At 47.5% G+C, this 21,484-nt stretch overlaps 1 protein-coding gene across 14 annotated transcripts; it reads right to left on the bottom strand.

The window, feature by feature from the left end:
- Window positions 1-331: 331 nt before the first annotated feature.
- On the bottom strand, window positions 332-14,223 carry SF1 (splicing factor 1). 14 transcript variants are annotated; one of them, XM_082627038.1, is made up of 14 exons: window positions 13,452-14,223; window positions 11,986-12,114; window positions 9,195-9,270; window positions 6,013-6,165; window positions 5,725-5,814; window positions 5,188-5,371; window positions 4,984-5,099; window positions 4,772-4,879; window positions 3,867-4,047; window positions 3,334-3,607; window positions 2,940-2,999; window positions 2,636-2,815; window positions 1,687-1,891; window positions 332-1,253 (listed from the first exon to the last, which is right to left on the bottom strand). In XM_082627038.1, exons 1-14 carry the CDS (start codon window positions 13,837-13,839, stop codon window positions 1,124-1,126), a joined length of 2,274 nt encoding a protein of 757 aa, XP_082483164.1. In that variant the 5' UTR covers window positions 13,840-14,223; the 3' UTR covers window positions 332-1,123. The 14 variants fall into 14 exon arrangements, with proteins under 14 accessions (XP_082483164.1, XP_082483165.1, XP_082483160.1 ...); XM_082627039.1 differs by having other exon boundaries at window positions 13,809-14,219; XM_082627034.1 differs by having other exon boundaries at window positions 332-1,891.
- Window positions 14,224-21,484: the final 7,261 nt, after the last annotated feature.

The following is a 21,484-nucleotide window of genomic DNA, read 5'->3' as shown; positions in this document are numbered from 1 at the left end:
TCCAGGCACAAATCACAACTGGAGCTCATCGCATGTGGAGGTCCAAGCCCCAGGGAAAGGCCTTCGAAAGGACAGAGACCAGGGAGGGGGTCACCAGGTTCTCAGCCATTAACTACTAAGGCAGAGGGAGGAGGTGGGGCAGCCCACACACCAGCTTCCCCCAGCGAAACTGCACATGGAGGTAGACAGGGGGCTTCCTTAATGAAGGTCCCAGAAGCTCTCCAGGAAGAATAGGACAATTGCGGCCAAGAGCTGAACTCAGGTAAGGTAACTGGTGCTGGTGCTGATGGTGGCAGAGAAGATTTAAAAGAAAAGGAAATAAACAGACCCAGAAAACCACACTGCTCTTTTATTCAATGGAACATCCCCCTTTAACGCAGTGTTGATTCATACACCAAAAAAAAAAAAAAAAAAAAAAAAAGCCCAGAGAAATTTCTGCAGATAAACCAGTGAAGAGAACGCGCATTATACATTACTGTCAACATAATCACTCCATGAAGAGGAAGGAGGAAAAAAAGGAAGCAGAACAGAAAAACAAAGGGCTCAAACCCCTAGACACTGCAAAACACTGACGTTTGGGACTAAAATAAATTTGAAAAGGAAGCCTTCCAGGAAAGAGAGGAACAAATGGAATCTGAGGCAGCTCAGGTGCTCAGGGGCGTGGAAAGGGCGCTCCTGGCTGGCATACAAGCCCATGGCGGCGTAGGTGGCCCCGACTGCTGGCAGGGATGCCAGGACGGATATGGACCCTGGACCTGGGGGTCAACCTGCTAGTCTACAAAGGTGGCAGAGACAAAACCCCACGCTTAAAATTAGGAAAAAAAAAATCTCAGGGCGACTATGGCACCTTGAAAATCTTAGAACCAAAGGAACCCCCCACTAGCCTGACACTGACGGCCAAAAGCCTCTGCCTAAAAACCATTTGTTCCTCTCTCCTTAGAAAGAGAACGAGGAATAAAAAAGGGAAAGGAATCTAATTGCAGCAGAAGACCGGGGAGAGCATCTCCTTGGACGGAGTCTGAAGAAAGGAAAAGATAAGGAAATAACAAAGGAAAAAGAAAAAATTAATAAAAAATTTCACAATATGGAGCCAGCGTGTTCCGATTCCGTCCATAAAAATAACTCAGGCTGCTTTGCCGAACCATCCTGTCCACCAGGGGCGCTGCTGAGGCTGTCTGCCTGGAAGGGTCACCAATGGGCGCGGAAAGTCCTCACTCTCATGGCTCGGGCCATCGCCGCCGCGGGGAGGGATCCTGGCGGCCCGGTTTGGGGAGAGGCAAAGGGATTTGGGTGAGGAGAGAAAGAAGACAAAGAAGACACTCGATGCTACGGGGCGCCAGGAGAGCCCAAGCTGGCGCCCCTACTACCACCTGCCCGTTCCTAAGCGAGGCCTCAGTCGCTTGGCCCAGCCCGGTGCGTGCACACACACACATGCGTGCACACAATCACATGCGTGCGTCCCAATGTCTGGCTCCATATGGTGAGGTTCGGCGTGTGTTTAAACGAGACCAATTCTCTCTCTATATAATATATATTTTCTTAAAAAACCGAGTCTAGTTCTGTGGTGGAGGCGGTGGGGGAGCTGGAGGCATCCCGAAGGGTGGCATGCCCGCCACCCCCATGCCCATCATGGTGACAAAGTTAGAAGGGTCCATGGGAGGCGGAGGAGGAGGGGGCGGGGCATACATCATGCCGGCGGAACCAGGCGGCGGAGGCGGCGGAGGGGGAGGGGCCCCGGGCGGCAGAGGCGGCTGGACCCCTGGGGGCAGGGGCACCATAGTGGGGTTGCCTTGCATCTGAGGGGCTCCTGGAGAAGCTGCGGCAGCCGCCTGCTGCTGTTGCCATGGCGGGATGGACCCTGTGCCAGCGCTCGTGGTGGTAGTCGTCGTATCTGGGGTGGTAAAGAAGCCCAAGGTCACACGCGCGGGGGCACACCGCGGCTCTCTGCGGCTGCTGCCTTGGGATGGGGGGGGCGAGGGACGCCTGCTCCTTGCTTGGCATGCGGTACGGTGGTGGGGGGCGGGCGGGCGGGGCTGTCCTGGCGATGGGGGTGGAGGGGTGGGCAGGACTACCCTGGGGTCAGCCTCAAGGTCTCTAGGCTTAACAGAGTAAGCCCTTTGTCACCAATGCCCCTGGAAGGGCTGAGGGGAAGGTACCAGACACAAAAACCGGCTCTGACATCCCTCCGCCCATCCGCCGCCACCACCGAACGGCACATTCAACCTCAAGGCCACAGCTACTCTCCCCGCTGCCCGATCCCATCCCCGCAGTCTCTCAGGCCCCAATCACATCCCTCTCCAGAGCAGGCATGCACCACCCCCAACCCGGGCCTAACGCATAGGCTTCGGCCAGCCAGCAGCTCACCCAGCAGAGAGCCCGGACTTCTGGCACCCTACCTATGATGGCGGCTCCCCTCCAGGCCCCCACAAACCTCTCCCCAGACACAACCACACCAAACATCAGCTCTCCTCCCTGAGGCCCCCAGGGGCCACAAGGCCCTTCTGTTTACCCTGCAGCAGAGACCAGAGTCTCAGCCCAAGGTGTCTGCCTGCCTGTCTGCCAGGGTCTCTCATTCCTCTCAGCCCCCTCCCCCGCAATCCCACCCACCCCCACAAGCCTAAAATATCCCACTCACTTTGCTGCCATGGCAAAGGGGTACTGGAAGCCATACTGCTGCTGGGCGGAGGGGGTGGCGGAGGCTGCTGCTGCTGCTGCTGCCATGGGGGAAGAGGACCAGAGGGAGGGGGTGGAGGCTGCCCACTGGGAGGCGGCGGCGGCGGCGGCATCATGCCCATAGGTGGCGGCGGCATCATACCTGCAGGCAGGTGGGGACAAGGGTGAGGCCTCAGGGGAGAAGAGGGATTTGCGACAGAGACCCCACTCACTCCCAGGCCTGCGAGGCGACACCCCAAAGTGAGCAAACGGCCAGACTCCATTACCTTTTCCTTGATGCAGGCGATAGACCCCAGAGCCCACAGGCGTACTTCCCAGGTACTGATCTTGATGGAAGGAAAGAGCAGGAACTTAGCAGGACATTGGAACTGGCCAGGGAGGATGCCGCCCCACCAGCAGCTTAGCCGCACAGCTTGCAATCACTACCCACACAAAAGCAGTTCTGGGACTCCACCTCTAAGCAGCAGGCTTGGGCCTACCCCACACGGAAGTCCCTCCCTGAACCAGGATGGAACCTTCTTCCTGACCTGGAGCCCAAGCCTTGGCAAGAGACTCAGTACCAATACCCAACCACTCTGAGACGTGCTTCCAGTGTGCAGTGACGATACAAACCCTTGCTTATCCCAAAGCCCCAAGGTTTCTGGTCTGACACTTACTTACCCATTGGAGGAGGGCCATGGTGTCCAGGTGGGTGGGGGCCCTGGTTCATCGGTGGTGGCGGCGGCTGCATCCAAGGAGGAGGGGGTCCATTCGGGTTGTGTTGCATGGGATGTCCTCCGTGCCCGCCCGTCAGGCTGGGTAACGGGTGTGGGAAGCTGTGTGGGCCACCTCCGGGCCCACCAGGGCCACCTCCGTGCATGCCATGGTAGGGCCGACTCTCTGACGGGCCAGAATTCATCCAGGGTGGGCGGCTCTGGGTAGTGGACATGAGAGACTACGTGAGAGCATTTCCCGCCAGCGTCCCTGCCTGCTCCCCCTGGTGGCAACACTGTTCTTTCGGCTATGCCACAGGACCAGGACACAAGGACAAGATCTTCCCCAAACTGAGAGGTCCCCAAACATTTCTGACGTCCCGAAAGAACAATGTTGCCGCCCATGTCCACCTGTTCTACCCAAAGCACCTGGCCACGTTCCCCCAGTCTCTTCGGAAGACAAGGGGGGCCAGGCTGTAAGAACCAGCCCTTGAAGCTCACCGGCGGAGGTGGATTGCTGGCGGGAGCAGCAGGCCGAGGCGCACTGGCCAGGGGTGTGGTGGCAGGCCCAGAGGTGGAGCCCACAGATGCGGGCACAGGTGCCTCCCCCAGTTCGGCCATGAGGGATAAGTATTCTTTATCCATCCGTGCTTTATCCTGAGCTGACTGGGGGTCACCAGGCCTGAAGGTGGGGTGGGGGACACAAAGAGAAAAGGAAAAAAAACTCCTTAAGATAGAAACCTTTACTGTGAGAAATTTACACAGAGTAAGTTCTGAGGAATTCAGTCACCCTTTCTAACCCCTTCCTCAAAATAGTCTCATCAGCTCTTCAGTTCCATGCCCAGCTCTGCCACTGGTATTACCACATGTACCTCTGCCACAGCAGAGACCCTTAGGGCAAGAACAGAGGAGAGAGGAAGCACCAGACCAGAGCCAACCACGCCAGCCAGGAAAGCGCAGGTTTTTCCAAAATAGCAAGTTTCATCAATTTCTACATTCCAGGTTTGACGGAAGGAAAATCTATGCAAGACCGGAGCAACTGCCAGAGAACTTCCTTGACAAAGCTTTTTATATTTGCCACCCAAAGTAGAAAAATGTTGCTATCAAATGCTGGTTCTCAACTGGTCGAAACTCCACAGGACTGCTGTCTTCTTATACCCATCTTAACAAACGGCGGTTAACATTAAGCCAGTGTTTAAACACCTATACCCAGAAGGGAAGTTTTCCAGTTTCCCTGGGCTCAAGATAAGCAATAAAACAGGGATGTTCTGCACCAGCTGTTTCTAATCATCCTGGGTTTTAAACCACACCATTACAGACCACATTCACAGAAAAGAGCGCTTCTCTTGGGTCTGCAGGTTAACAGGAACTGTCCCGTATACCACGGGCTACCAGGAAACCCTCACCTTTGGAATTTGCAATCGGAAGCAATGTGGCCAGCCCCTCCACACTTGGTACACACTGTGGTATTGGTAATGCTGCGGGTCTCCGAGCTCTGCCAGGGTCTTAAGATCCTGTTGACAGAAAAAAGTCACCTGAAGGGCTATGGCCAATCACCCTTCTTCCATAGGTTCTTCAGGTCTCTGTGCACTCCCCTCTCAACTGATCACATACATACCTGTTATCGTCTTCCCGAAGGGTCCCATTCAAACGAGCCAACTCTCGAAGCTGCATCTTCCGTAGATCGTTCTGGTCCTCAGGAGTCTCAATACCCTGCTTCAGAATGTTTCTTATCTGGTAGAGATGCAACGGGCACAGTTATATAAGTCCTGGGACTACCACCTAAAATTCTGGCTAGAGGCTTCCTTTCTGGCTCCCTCACCTGTTCTACTGCTTTCTTCACATTCTCCATGGTATTGGCAGTAACCAGGGCATGAAGCGGCTCATCTTCTCCTGGCAGCATCTGGCCATCTTTGCGTCCGACTTTCCCTTCTTTCACAGAGCCTTTCCCCCGGATCATGATCTTGGCATTACACTCCTTCTCTATGTTCTTCAAGGTGTTCCCTCTGTCAAAGGCAGAAAAGACCGTTGTCATACCTGACACACAAATTGACACGCCAGAGTGGCTCGCTGGGCATTGGAAGGAAACCCATGAGTGCAAAGAATGGGATTTTCCCACCAAGAGCTCCATGATCTCTAAGTTAAGGTCACAGACACGGCAATCCTCAAGATCTGACTTCTCTGTGGTGAAATGAGGAAGTTAAAGAGATTTTCTCACAAAAAGGCATGCACTCAGCCAAAGCGAACATCCTACCAAAAACAGGAAGATAAGCCACCAGTGGCACCCAAATAGGCACAAGACAGACACATCTCCCAGGTCCTTAGGAATTCTACATTCCACAGGATAGTAGTTACTCACCTGGGCCCAATCAGCAGCCCCACAAAGTTGATTTCTGGATACTCATCTTGTGGAATCATTACTTTATCACTCACACGTGTTGCTGGAGGTCTAAGAAAGAAAAGACTCATAGACTCTGCACACTTCCAAGATGACACAAATCGAGAGCTCTTCTAGAACTAACCCGACACCACGTGTTAATTACAGGTGACTGGGGGTAAGGAATAAGAGGTTAGTACCAAAACTGCTCTACCAGACCACACCTAATCCGCAGCTGTCCTTGTCCCAGATCGCCTGGCCCCCGCTTACTTGTAATCTGCAGGTGGCTTGAAATCAGGGTTGAGGGCAACCATTTCCGTGATGAGGTTATGCCGCTCCTCTTCAAGCTTTTTGCGGGTGCGGAACTCACGAGTGTTAAGCCGCTTCCCCTCGCTATTGTAGATGGGCTCAGGGGAAGGGGACCTGTGGGAAACAGACCACCATCACTGTTCTGCCTTCACTTTTCTCTCATTCCCACATGGGCTAAAATAAGTCTTCCCCAGCCCCTCTGCCTCTCAGGCCCTAACTCAACACTCTTCGGAGGAACCGACCATAACGTGTGCTATTCACGATCGTGTGGAATGGGGGGGTGGAAGCTGGCTTAGCATTAGGGGGACTGGGGTGTGTGTGAGAAAGAAAAAAGTAGTTTTGCTTCTAAAAGTGATGAGACGAAAAAAAGTCTGTCCTTCTGGGGGAAAATCTCTAGACTGTAAGTGGCAAGGACAGTATCATCCTCTGGAGTCTTCTTGCCAAATATGAATTTGCTTTCATTTGAAAAAAAAATTAACATTACAACTTTATGAACCACAGAAACCCCAAGTTTAGGTAAAACGTTAACTCTTGCAGAGCTCATGTCCTATCAGGAATAGAGTCTACACCCCTACCACATAGTAAGTATGAGCTCTTTAACCCAATGCAACTGGGACTCAAGGCTACTGCAGCTACTTGGCCCCCCACAATGGAGAGAGATGGTTCAAGGCTTCGTCTCTGCTTTTCCTTCAATGGCCTGGCTGGCTGTGTCCAAGGCCCAGGAGTCAACCTGTTTTCTGGCTGTTCGAGGTTGGGGAGTCTGGGTAGAGAAAACCGTTAAATTGCTAAAGCAGCTTCTGTGAGAGGCTGCAAATGCAGATTTGGTCAAGTACTTGTCTAGGGTCTGAACCTGCAAACAGCAAGGGGAAAACCTATGATTCTCCACCAGAGTTTACAAGTCCAGAAAGCAGATTTTCTCTCTCTCTTTTTTTAAGAAGTAAAATGCTGTTGCTACAAGTAAAAAATAGTAATGATAAAATGGTCAGTTTACCACAGCTGGATTTTGCGGTAATTAAAAAAAAAAAAAAAAAGAAAAGTTACACTCCTAGAATTCTGAGTTAAGATTACAAAAAGGACCATAGCTTGATATTCTGAATGAAAATTTAGTAGCAGCTGCAAGAAGGGAAGAGACCATGTGGATCAGGTTATTTTAAAAACATCCTGAAAGTAGTCAAGACTCCTATACCCTTGGTTTAGTTGAGAGAACCTTGCCTAGATGGAGAGCAAGGACTGAACTCGGCTGCTCCCACTGTCTTCAGCCTAAAGGGAACCATGTCATACCACGTTACACACACGATGGAATAAAAGGTCAGGTTTGTTCATGGCTAATGACGGCTAAATGACACCTCCGTTTCTAGCATTTGTATAAACTGTTAGCACAATCCAATAACAGTCAACAAAAACAAACATATCCCAGCTTATTAGACTATCATCTTATACATTTAAGTCTATAAGAGATTTTAAAACATTTTTAACTGTGCAACTTGAGCAAAATCAATGGCATAAAGTGGCTTCATATTGAGAATACACCTTCTTAAGAAATAATCTTAAGTAAGAAACTCATAGCATTTCCCTCCAACCTGGGTTCTTTCAAAGCAAAACCATCAGGCATTAATTAGGGCCTCTTTCAAACTGAATACAAGGGAGAAAAAAAAAACTCTGCTCTGTTCTTATTTCTAACATGCTTGACGTTTCTAATTCCCACCTCATTCATAGCTGTCTAGAATTAAGCATTTCTGGCTAATCACCAGTTTTACCAGCACCAAAGTGGTCATTTAAAGGCCCCGCAACAGTGAACCTCTTTCCAAATTGTGGAAGTGAAAGGCAAAAGCCAATATTCTAGAGGTCAGATTGGCCCAACTTCTTCGCTTTGAATAGGCATTGTATTATAGATCATCTAGTTTCTAATGCAAATTCTCCAGGAAGCAAAGATTTGTTAAAAATTCAACTTTTTGAGGAATTGCCTGGTAACCTGTAGACATATTATTAAAGGGAAAAAGGCCCAAAAGGCACTAACAGTTGTGGTCTACAACCTATAATTAAAATCTTAAAAAAAAAGGTCAAAATATAAAACATAAATACAACCCTCCAACCAAAATCTACCGGTGAAAAAATAATAAATTTAATTAAATAAAATTAAAAGCGTCAATATGGAGAAATAAGTTAATTTGTTTCCTGACACAGGGCAGCAAAAAGATGCTTAAGTGAGTGGCTTCTAAAACCATTACATCATCTTCCTGATTTAACAAGTTACTAAAATGGGTAACAAAATCCAAAAACACTACTTTTTTAAAGCAAAGTGTTTTGAACTATGCTGCGTGCACTAAGAGAAATGTCACTGAGAGGGAGGCGTACTGTCCTTCTATTAAATGGACCAGATTTTAGCTGCTCAAGTATCAGCCTGCCAATAAAATTCTTGTTTAAAAAGTTCATTTCCCTCAGACTTTTTTTCAGAGGTGAAAGAAATTATAAACTGAAATGAGAAGACCACAGCTGTTTGAAGACCACACTCCCTTAAAAAAAAAAAGTAATTTAGGGTTGGTTGCTTGCCTTCCCAAAACAGGTGAGAATATTCTGGCCCCTCCCAACACCCCAGGCAATGGCCAAGGCTGAAAATTAACTGGCAGTGAAGGAAGTTGGTTAGAATCTTGTCTATTTTAAAACCATGTCAAAACCATGAGCAGGAGACTGCAGCAATGAGCTGACCAGAATGAATTTCTGGCCTTCTCAGATTCAGTGATGTTCAAAAATATTCTTATTCCCTACATTGTGTAGTACCTGTGAGGAAAACTTTACGCCTGGGCTCTCAGCCAAAGCAGGTACTGAAACAGCTGGTTAACGGGCCACCTCACTGTCCCTACCGGTGGGTAAATCAGGTTAAAAATCTACATGCTTACCAAATGAAAACCGGTTGTCCGTTTTCCTGTAACTTTCGATTCTGCTAGTAATTAAATTTCATTTCAATTTTCTAACTGATGACTGACCATATATACTGCTAATTTACACTCTAGTTCCCAGAATGGTCACAGTACCAGTCTTCTTACTAGGATTTTATTGAACTGACACAACATGTTGCCACCAGTAAAACGTATTGAGAAAAAGGTAAAAGCGTTACTGTCAGCTGGTTAAAACTGTTTCCCAACCTGTCCTCAGGGTTAGGGGGGATGCCCAGGTCTCCTGTGCGCAGTTTACGAGTCAGGTCTTCTATCTGCAGTTGCACTGGAAGAAACCAGGTTAGGAAAGAAAAAAAAGGATGGAAAAAAGACAATGTTACCAAAAAACATCTCAAATCTCAACAACAAGCATGAAGAACTCGGAGACTTTGAAAGGGATGACTGATCAGTGAACACATTGAGGCAAAAACCCCCAACCACCTATTGGCAGGAGTTCATTTACATCTCTAAGTATCTTTCACTTCAAAATGGTTATCACTTAAGGAAGCAAACAATTTGTTGGAAGAGGGGTTAGCAGTATAGACTGTTCGCTAACATCAAAGCAATTATCAGGAGGTGTTGCACCTCTCCCTCCCCACCAAGGCTCGCTATACAACTGGTACCCAGGACTAAACCACGTTATCACCAATATCCTGTTCCCACCAAATTACATTCTTGAGTGCAAGACTCTTAGAGTTTATTTTTCCTTCATTAAATATTAAACATAACCCAAAATGAGACTCAATTAACATGGGACAAGGAAAAACACCAGTTAAGCAAAGATCATTTTCATTGATACCAGGCTTAAAATTCCTTAAATAAGACATTTAATAACCAATTCAACAATCTCATACGTTTGTACATACTCTTTGTGTAAAACCAGATCCAAAGGATCTCCCAATACCTGTTGTTTTTTATTCAAATTTTATGACAATCCATATACCTTAATAAACCAGTAACCGTTAAGATGCAAGAAGTCTGTTTTTAGACTTGCCCCTTACGTGGGGAGTAAAAGTAGGGGTGCAGAGGATTTAAAGTGTGGGTGAAGGATAGTATGAGTGGCCCTCAGACCTTGACAAATGAGGCTGTATGTGAAAAAGAGAGATGAGGGTTTCACAAAAGTTCAGTGATTCCAGGGAAATATTACCCGGATGATTTCTCAAGATAATGGCACTGCAGAGCCAGACCACTTTCTTCGGCAAGCTGAAGACCACCTGTTTCTTACCTTTGTAGCATCTGAGTGTTCTAAACAGATACTTCTGAATAAGGGCAAGTTTTACTGGGTTGGGTTAAAGTTGAGTTGGCTCCAAGGATTAATGCATGTCTAACCCCAGACACCCTTCTAATTTTAAATACATCCTACAGGGATATATCACACAGCCACTCAAACTCTGAAGAAATGAAAAGCCACATTAATATCAAGAGAAGATATTGGGGGCATTCTGTACAAGGCAGTATGTACCATGAAAGACAGAAATGCAGTAAGACACACATGGGCCCCTAAGCTCTTTTACGCCAGAAATGTTCTGACTTGGCAGTCAAGTATTAGCTCAACAGCTCAAGGCGAAAGTCACCTTCATGGAGATAGGCAGTCATCTTAACTGGACTGTAGGGGTGTGGGATCTCATCTGAGGAAACTGCTGGCACTTAAATCAAAAGGCTGCTATCTTCCTTGGAGCAGAGACCTACAGTAGCCTAGGCTCTGATTCTCTCTACTTTGATTATAGCTACAAATAGCGCTTAGGGCCCAGAGTATTAACTCCCTCCAAAGGAAGAGAGCTGGAGATGTAAAGAATGAGTTTGTTTTTCCCATTTTCTACATCTGCTTGTGTCCTTGGGATATCACTCCACTAGGAACATTTTCATAAGGTTATCAAGACCCAGACCAGTCGAATATGAGACATAAAGGGATGGGTGGGAGTAGACTGAACAGTGGGGAAAGAAGAATTATTAGTATTGTAAAAAAGAGATAGACAATTCCAACACCTCAAAATTCTCAGCAATCTAGAAACACAAGAGATTAAGATCCTCAAGAACAACGGCCTTGAAGTTTTTTTATTCGTGAAGGCCACAACCTCACGGGTCTAGGAGGCGTCTGCCCTAATTTACTCCAAAGGGGATGTTTATTTGGTTAGTAGGAAATGTTTATCAAGTGAACTTTTTTGAAACAGCTGCACAAGTACATAAATAAAGGTAAAACTCGCATTAATAACCTTGTATTTAAAAAAAAGGTAATTTTGAAGTTAATTTCATTTCTACTGTGGTCATTCTTACTTCTCAAAATTTCTCAACAGTTAAGATCTTTTATCCTAACCACCTCATTATTCCATATCCAAGCAGTATCCCTTTCCCTGCAGAGTTTTTTAGTAGTAAACACAAGAGCCCTCATTTCAAGACAGCTCTCCACAAAAGACCAAACCAGAAAAGATGCTGAAGGAAAGGTTAAATTCAACAAAATGGTAAAAAAGGGATGCACTGTAAACACACTTTCAGAACCACTTTTTGATTAAACTGAGCTTTTCCCTTTTAGAAAATACCTATAAAAAATAAAAGACCACATTTTAGGGAAGGGAGGAATATGAAATTATGGTGAAAGGCCATGCTGTGAAAAAGGTACTTGGTTTACAATACCTGCAGTGTTCTCCACTGGGGCCGTGTCCAGAGAGGCATAAAACACTCACCTCATCAACTGGCAATGAACAGCAGCTGAAAGGGTGGGGTGGGGTGCTGGACTGGGGACTATTCTCACTCCTAAGTGGGCCCCTCTACCCTCCTGCCACTCATGGAGAACACTGCTGTTACCAACAGACCAAATCAAGAAACTACAAATGCAGGACTCACAGAGCAAAAACTGATAGGTTATACCGAAGTCGCAAGTACACCTGACCATACCTCCTCTCAAAAAAGAGAAAACTTTAAAGTCCCAAACTTTCAAGAGATAAAATGTTGCTCAGAATAGTAACAATCCGAAAATGCATTTGGGTGCAGAACGTGTATTTACCTATATAAGCTCTTTCTTGTTCCCGAGTAAGTCCAGGGGGGATAACTGTAGGCATTCCTGGAATCACCGTCTTCTGTTCCATTGTGTCTTGGTTCCACCGGCTCCTCTTCCGCTTCTTACTGGGAAAGTCTAAAAGAAATAAAGTTCATCAGATGCAAATATAAACCAGCAGAGTAACTACCAACAGAAGTTTAGAATACTTATGATTATTACACACAACCTCAGTGGACTGTGAAACTGAGAGCTTGACCTAAAATGGAAATGGCAAAGAATGGAAGACAAACCTGAGAAGTCAAGAGACATGGCCACTAGAAGGGGACCTGGACCTGGGTCTGAAAAGTTAACAGTTCACATTTATAATTTTTGTCCACAGGAATTCTGTGAAGTACGTAAACAAGGTAACAAATCTCAATGCATAAAGTTTCACAAGTAGTAAAATAAAATATTGAGAAGATAATATACTACGTGGTTGTCCATAAACACCTTAACAACCCCAGGGGAGATAAGAGTAGACTGAACACTCAGACAAGCCTGTAAAGCAGTATTGGGACCTGCTGGCTCCTCCCACCTCCCCATCAGTCACCTGTCTAAGGGGGCCAAAACACAACTAAACCTATAGTTACTAAGTGAAAAAACTGGATTCTTCCGCAAGATCACCTTTTTCTCAGAAATTCAGCCAAGATCAGCATTCAATTTTCCTGGCCTGTCGGACATTTAGTGTCTAAAAGATGTATCAAAAGTTCAACAAAGAACAAGCTATAAAAAACAGCCAAATCCTCCTTCTCCAGTACACAGGCAGAAACTCCCTAGCATTTGGTACACAAAAGTGTTCTTCTCAGGGGCCAGACCCAGGGGGAACGCCTCAAGAGAGGAAGGCATGTCACATTTCTTAGGTAGACAAAGGGAGATTAGGAAACGAACAGAATTTCCTGCCCCAAAAAGAGCCACAAAAAAATCAGACCCAACCATCCTCTGAAGACTTTCAACCTCTTTGGGTCTCTGTAGTGAAAATCCTGCCTTACTGTAGCAGTCGAGGAGCTACTCTGGGTACTCTTCTCCCTTTAGGACTCTTCTACAACCAGGAAAAGGACGCTCCACGTCATCAACTGACCCTTTCACACCCAACACCCCATCCACTCACTCGACCCCCTCCACACCTCTCCCCTACACCAGGGGTGGAGAGCAACAGAGGGTCCCCCCAACCTAGGCTTTCAGGCTGGCCGCAAAGCCCGGCCGCCACACTGCGCCTGCGCGCAACAAACTTCCTCCTGCCGGGCCCCCACCCCTAACGCGCGCGCGCACTCGAGGCCCGAGAACTCGGCCGCGCGCCCCGTGGCGCCTCCGCCCGGGTCTCCCCGTGCGCGCGCGCCCCAGCCGCGTGCAGCCGCCGTCGCCGCCGCCGCGCGCCCCTCAGCCGGCCGGGCCCATCCGCGCAGCGCCTGTCGCGCTCTCTCGGCCCGACTCACCTCCTCCGCCACCGGCCGGGCCCGGCTGCTGGTCCTGACGCGGCGGCTGGGGTGGCGGCGGCGGCTGCGGTGGCGACACGCGCTGGTAGAGCGGCGGCGGAGGGGGCGGCTGCGGCGGCGGGTACGAGGAGCCCGGGGAGGGCGGCGGCGGCTGCTGGGGAGGTGGGGGGGGCGGCGGCGGGGGCGGCGGGGGCGGCGGCGGCAGCGCCGCGAAGGGGAAGGCCGCGGTCAGGGCCCCCACCGAGCCCACGGGCGGGGGCGGCGGCGGCCCGGACACCAGCAGCCCCGTCCCAGGCCCGGGGGCAGGCGGTGGCCCCGGCTCGAAGCCCCCTTTGGGGCCAGGGAGGCCCAGCTTACCCAGCGGCGTGGCGTTCGCTCCGGTCGCCATGGCGCCCCCCAGGGACCGGCACCGGCGGCTCCTCTTCGGCGGCGGCGGTTTCTCCTTCGCGAATCTTCTGGGGGAGGGGACCTGACTGTGCTGCCGCGGAGCGCGCGGAGCCCGTCCTCTCACGCGGCGGGCGGCGGCGGCGGCGCGAGACGCACAAAGAGGGAGGAGAGAGGGCGCCGCGGGGGCGGGTCGGGGGCGACGGGGTCGGAGCCTGGATTGGGCCGGGCCGAGGCAAGGGGACGAAATAGGCGGCCTCCGATTGGCGGAGCCTTAGCCCTTCTCGATGCGCGCTGGGATTGGCCGGACCGTTAGGCCAGGCGAGGAAATGGCGGCTGAGCCTGGAGAGCTGGGAGGTGTCGCAGCGCGCACTTCATTTGTTACTGCGCGAACTAAGCTCGGAGTCCAGAAGGGAGGGGATAGGGTGGGGCAAACTCTGTGACGTTTGAGGCTAAGAGCTTTCCCATTGGCTGGAGTTGATGGAGTCAATCAAACTCGGTTGCGTCGTAGTGTCATGGGATTGGCTGTCGCTGGTTCGATTTTTTTTTCTACTCTCTTCCCCCGAGGAGTAGTTTCGCTGGGTTTAAGCGAGAGGTAGCGGCGCAGAAGCCCGAGCCGAAGGAGATTTAGGGTCGCGGGGAACGGAGCAGCAGTGCGCGTGCGTAGATGGCGCACCCCCCCCCCAGCACCTGGCTTCACCTTCGACCCTCGGGTCCGACGCGGAGGCCCTTGGTGACGTCAGTCCTCGATTCCGTTGGTAACCCGGAATCGAGGGACGGGGGAGGGCCTGGCGCGGGCGGGTAAACCAGATCCGTTGACAACTCAGGTAAAAGGGGACTTCCTGTTTTTGAAAAAAATAAAAGTGGAAAAAACAAAAGCTATGAAATAGTCTTGTTGACGGATTAAGAATGATATCTGAGCCGATGGAGGTACACATATCTTACGTGGAAAGCAATATGAAGTTGTCAATTCCAAAATTAGTTTAATATATAGTGCATTTTGATTAGAATCCCAACGAGGTTGGGGTTGATTAAATCATCTTTAAGTCATATAAAATAACTGAAAATAGTGGGGAAACTTGTAAACGAGATTGAGGCGGAGCTCGCCTTTCCAGATAATACACAGTATAAAAGACAATAATGAAACAATGTGTTGTTGTAGAAAAAACAGATTCGTGCAACAGAATAGAGTCTGGAAATAGATTCCCTACAATACCTGCCAAAAAGGTGGTATTTCAATTAAGTAAGGAAAAGATTTAGCTGGTAAATGGTATAGAGTCCTAAATCTAAACAATAAAACAGACACGATACAATTTAGGAGATTATCAGGGTCAGCTAGGGGTAGAGACTATGAAGACAGGAAACTCAAAATATAAAGAAAAAAAATATTACCAAAGAAACCTATGATAGAAGTCAACAGACAATAATACATTAGGAAAATATACTTGCCATACATATAATAAAGAGGTAATATCTATAATATGCAAAGAAGTCTTGAAAACTAATTAGAAAAAAGACAAAAACAAGAGAAAATGAGCAAGCACTGAATAGGCAAGTCTCAGAAGAGCAAATCCGAACAGCCAAAAAAACATGAAAGGTACTAACAGCCCAAGCAGGGGAGTGCAAATTAAGGTGATAATGAGAAATCTTTAAATAACAATCAAATAGGGAAAAAAAAAAGGTGCTAACACCTACTATGAATTCTTTTTTGGAAAGCATTCTGTTACCTGTTAAAATTGTACCCCTTGCAGGAAAAATTTTTAAAAACCTTTCAATGCAGCAGTCCAAGTCCTGGGAATCTGCCCCAAAGCAAGGTCTGTGATTATATAATGTAATGAGTTCAAAGTCTTCTACTGCATTTACTGCAGCCTTGTTTGTAATGGCAAAAACCTGGAAACGAAGTAAATTACCATCAATATGTGAATGGCTGAATAAACTAGATCACCCATAACTAGGATTAGTAGGCAGCCTTGGAAAGCAGTTAATCCACCAGGTTGGTGAACATATTAATGTAACAGGAGGGTGATGCATCCTGACTCCACGGGTCAGGGTGAAGCTCCTGGGCTCAGGACTCTTGCAGACCTTGCCACCCAATGCATGTCTTCATCTAGCTGTTCATTTAAAAGTAGCCTTTAAAATAAATTGTTAATCATAAGTATTGCACTTTCCTGAGTTCTGTGTGTCATTCTAGCAAATCATTGAACCTGAATGGGGCTGTGGGAACCCCCGAATTTGTAGCCAAGTTGGACAGAGATGTGGGTAGCCTGGTGACCCGGGACTTGTGATTGAACTCCTTAACTTGTGGGGTCTTCCCCAACTCAGGTAATTCATGTCAGAAGTGAATTGCGGGGGACTTCCCTGGTGGTCCAGTGGTTAAGAATCTGCTTTCCACTGCAGGGGACATGGGTTCGATCCCTGCTCGGGGAACTAAGATCCCACGTGCAGCAGGAAAACTAAGCCCACGCGCCACAACTACTGAGCCCCCAGCCCAAACTAAGACCTGACGCAGCCAAAAATAAATAAATTAATTTTTTTAAAAAGAATTGAATTGTAGGACATCCGGTTGGTATCAGAGAATTGGTGTCAGAACATAAAGAGTAAGAAGTTTCAGGATTTCTCTGGTGGTCCAGTGGCTAAGACTCTGCCCTTCCACCGCTGGAGACACTGGTTTGATCCCTGATTGGGGAAGTAAGACCCTGCATGCCGCGGAGTGCAGCCAAAAAAAAAAACAGGTTTTGACCCCTACCTGCTAATCCCTGGCGTTTTCTATCTTTTAACTCTAATCTGATAGTTCAGAAACCCCAGGCCCCTGGCAAGATCGGGAGGTAGTATCATGCAGCTAGCTGAGCCTAGAGGGAGCAAATCCATGGCTGTTCACCACAACCAACCCCCCTCCACCCTGCGTCCAGCCTTTGGAGAGCCCCGTCCATGATTCCATTGCCCGAATTAGGAATAATAATATCTACGATGGAGTGAGCACACATGATGCACAAAGTACTGTTCATAACTTTTTTCCCCTGGAAAACCATGTTTATTTACAACTCCCAATTAAAGGTAATTTGAACAAGGGCAGGGGATGGGTACTGGAATTTGTGAGTTAGCTACAAATTAGAAATAATAGCAAAGTAGATATGTACAAATCACATATCTGGTGAAGGACTTTTATCCAGGGTCCCAAAACTCAACAATAATAAACAACTCCTGGGCTTCCCTGGTGGCGCAGTGGTTAAGAATCTGCCTGCACAACGCAGGGGACACAGGTTCGAGCCCTGGTCCGGGAAGATACCACATGGCGCAGAGCAACTAACCCGTGCGCCACAGCTATTGAACCTGTGCGCTAGAGCCCCCGAGCCACAGCTACTGAGCCCGGGTGCCATAACTACTGAAACCCGCACGCCTGGAGCCCGTGCTCTGCAACAAGAGAAGCCACCGCAAGGAGAAGCCCGCGCACCACAACAAAGAGTAGCCCCCGCATGCTGCAACTAGAGAAAGCCCGCGCGCAGCAACGAAGACCCAACACAGCCAAAAATAAATTTTTTTAAAAAGAAAAGAAACAACTTGTGTGGTGATGGAGGTGTCAACTAGTTGTAATCATTTCACAGTATATATGTGTATCAAATCATCACACTGTATACCTTAAACTTACATGTTTTATGTCAATTATATCTCAATAAAGCTGGGGGAAAAAACCCTATTTTTTAAAAGCAAAAGATTTTTTTTAATTAATTAATTTATTTATTTTGGGCTACATTGGGTCTTTGTTGTTGCGCGGCTTTCTCTAGTTGCATGGGGCGGGGGCTGCAGTGCGCAGTCTTCTCAATGCGGTAACTTCTCTTGTTGCAGATCATGGGCTCTAGGCACACGGGCTTCAATAGTTGTGACACGTGGGCTCAGTAGTTGTGGCTCGCGGGCTCTAGAGCAAAGGCTCAGTAGTTGTGGCACACGGGCTTAGTTGCTCCGCGGCATGTGGGATCTTCCCGGACCAGGGCTTGAATCCGTGTCCCCTGCGTTGGCAGGCGGATTCTTAACCACTGTGCCACCAGGGAAGTCCCAAGGCAAAAGATTTGAATTGACACTTTACCAAAGAACTCACTTTATTGTGCTTTGCTTTACTGCACTTTGCAGATTGTGTTTACAAACTGAAGGTTTGCGGCAACAGTGTCAAGCCAGTCTGTTGGTGCCATTTTTCCAACAGCATTTGCTCCCTTTGTGTCTGTCCCATTTTGGTAGTTCTCACAATATTTCAAACGCTCAACCAGCAAAAAGATACAACTCGCTGAAGGATCAGATGATGGTTAGCAATTTTTTTAACAATAAGGTATTTTTAAATTAAGGTGTGTATATTTATTAAAGACATAATGCTATTGCACATTTAATAGACTATGGTATAGTGTAAACATAACTTTCATATGCACTGGAAAACCAAAAAATTTCACGGGACTCCCTTTATTGTGGTGGCCTGGAACAGAACCCGCAGTATGTCTGAGGTGTACCTGTAGATGGTAAATAAGCACAGGAAAAGATGCTCAACATCATTAGTCATGAAGGAAATACAAATTGAAACCACTATGAGATACCACTACATATGTGTTTGAGTGGCTAAAATTAAACAAGACCGACAATACCAAGTGTTAGCAAGGACTTGGAGGAGCTAGAACTCAACTACCCTGCTGGTGGGAATGCAAAATGGTACAACCACTTTGGAACACAGCTTGGTAGTTTCTTAAAAAGTGAGGGCTTCCCTGGTGGCACAGTGGTTGAGAGTCCACCTGCCGATGCGGGGGACACAGGTTCGTGCCCCGGTCCGGGAAGATCCCACATGCCGCGGAGCGGCTGGGCCCATGAGCCATGGCCACTGAGCCTGCGCGTCCGGAGCCTGTGCTCCGCAACGGGAGAGGCCACAACAGTGAGAGGCCCGCGTGCTGCAATATAAATAAATAAATAAATAAGTGAAACAAGATTTAAAATAATAATTTTTTTAAATTAGAATTAAACAAAAGAGAAAAAAAAAAAACTGAAACAACACCTACCGTATGACCCAGCCCTTCCACTAGAAAGCATTTACTCAAGAGAAATGAAAGTATATATCCACACAAAGACACGTACATGAATGTTAACAGCAACTTTATTTGTAATAAATAGTCCAAAACTGGAAACAGCCCAAACGTGTATCAACAGGCAACTAGCTAAACAAACGGTGGTACATCCATATGATGGAATACTACTTGGCAATAAAAGGAATGACCATTAATACATGCAACAACATGGATGAATCTCAAAATAATGATGCTTAGTGAAAGAAGCCAAATAAAAAAAGGAGTACGTACAATATGATTCTATTTATATAAATTCTGAAAAATTCAAATTCATCTATAGCGACAGAAAACAGATCAGTGGTTACTTTGGGATGGGGAGGCAAGGAGGAACAGGAGGCCCTGATTACAAAGAGGAAGAAGCTTTGGGGGTGATGGAAATGTTTATCTTGATTGCAATAATGGTTTCACTGGTGTATATGTGTGAAAGTCATCAAATAGTACATTCTTAATATATGCAGTTCATTGTGTGCCAATTATACCTCAGTAAAGCTGTTTTAAAAGCAACAGAAGAAAGCAGCTACAGAGGGACCTGCCCATAGTTTGTCACTGGAACATTGATTTCATTATCTCCACTTGATTTTATCATCTGGGAAAGGATTATGTTGCCTTTTTGGTTTTGTTTTTTAAGCCATTACAGAGGTTTTTTTAGGTGGTTACTTTAAAATATCTAAACTTATGTTTTCTTACTTTTTTTTTTTTGGCTCTGCGGCGTGGCATGGGGGATCTTAGTTCCCGGATCAGGGAGCGAACCAGTGCCTCCTGCAGTGGAAGCACAGAATCCTAACCACTGAACCACCAGGGAATTCCCTCACATAGTGTTTGATACATACAAAAGGGTGTGTGGAACCTTATGTGCATTAGGAAGTGAGCTATAAATCGAATGCTCATGAACCCACCACCCAGCCTGAGAAGCAAGATATTACCAACACCTTTGCAAATTCCTGGGATCCTTCCTTACCCCATTCCCACTCCCCTCACAGGGGCCATCATGTGAATTTTGTGCTTTTTCTTCCCCTGATCTCCTAAGAGTTTTATCACACGTGCTTAAATCACCAAACGATAGATGGTTTAGTTTTGCTTATTTTTGCTATCATACTGTGTGTCATTTTATGCAATTTGCTGTTTTCACTCAGCATTACATCTCTATTATTCATCTGGGTCACTGCATTCTGTGTACTACAATACTTCCAATCCTCCCTATACCCTGCAGATAGACTTAGGACATGGTCTACCTGGGGAAAACACAGCTCAGCAAGCTCACCCAGTCCAAGGGCCCAACTCTAGGGCCTCCTCTTCACAATATCGCGCTCATTCCTTCACTCAGAAAGCATGATTGAGGGCCTTCTGTGCACCTGGCAGTGACCAGGCACTGGACATACCACTGTGAGCACAGCTGATGCCCTGCTGTCTTGAAGCACACATTCTGGTTGTCACCTCTCACCTTGACCCTCACTTGACTCGGCTATGGGCCAGCTACCCGAATATCCTGGGGTGCCCTAGCCTCTTCCGCTTACCCACGGAATGGCTTACAGAGGCTGATCTGACCCATCCCAGAGGCTTCTGCCCAGGGAGGGCAGTGTGACAGTAGCTGTCACAAGGACAAAGAGCCAGCTCTGACCCAGCAAAGCCACTTCCAGGAATTAATCCTATGGGACACTTGAATACGTACACAGTGGCACTGGCATAAGAGTATTTATTGCTGCATCATTTGTAATAGCAAACTAGTAGAAACAACTGAAATTTCCATCAATAGGGATCTAACTACAGTTAATTCACATTAGTTATGGGAAACACATACAGTGGAATACCACTAGCTATAAAAGAACAAAGTGGGAGGCACTGATCATGGAAAGCTCTCAAGGATTTTTTTTTTTTTTTTTTTTTTTTTTGGCCACTCACTCAGTTTGCGGGATCTTAGTATCCCAAGTCGGGATGGAACCCGGGCCCTCGGCAGTGAAAGCGCGGAGACCTAACCACTGAACCGCCAGGGAATTCCCTCCAGGACAGATTTTAAAGGGCAAGATTAGAACAGTGTGTGTATGTAAGAAACAGGGAAGACTAAAGCATACCATTACTGCCTAAATATGCATAAGTACTTCCAGAAGGTTTATAAGTAACTGGGACCTGAATAGGAGACTTCTCATTGTATTTACTTTGTATTTTTTAAAAAATTGTGTACCTATGGCCAAGGGCTACCTATTAAAAAACATAACAGATAAAATAACAATTTTGGTCTTTCAGTGCATATTCCCTGGCTTCTTGGCCTTTCTTTGGCTGGTGGCCAGACTTTGCTGGCAGCAAATACTTTATCAGGGGCCCCTGCTTTTCCCAGGCACCCCTGCTTTGGCGCATTACATTCTGACATCCCCCAACCCTCCTTTAGAGTGTTGGAGCAACCTGCCACAAGGTAGCACTGTCTGCCACCTGCTGCTCTGTGGGCTGAAAGTCCTCTCCCGGTACCTGGGGTCAAGGGTCAGGGGTCTCTGTCCACAGAGCAGGAGATCCCCTCCCCACCCCCACACTCCTTAATCCTGCACCTCTGCTAAGAAATCT

This window comes from Mesoplodon mirus, assembly GCF_964341445.2.
Source record: "Mesoplodon mirus genome assembly, chromosome: 7".
In the NCBI taxonomy this organism is placed as follows: Eukaryota; Metazoa; Chordata; class Mammalia; order Artiodactyla; family Ziphiidae; genus Mesoplodon; species Mesoplodon mirus.
The sequence above is the reverse complement of the archived record's forward strand: the minus strand, read 5'-3'. Positions and strand labels throughout refer to the sequence as shown.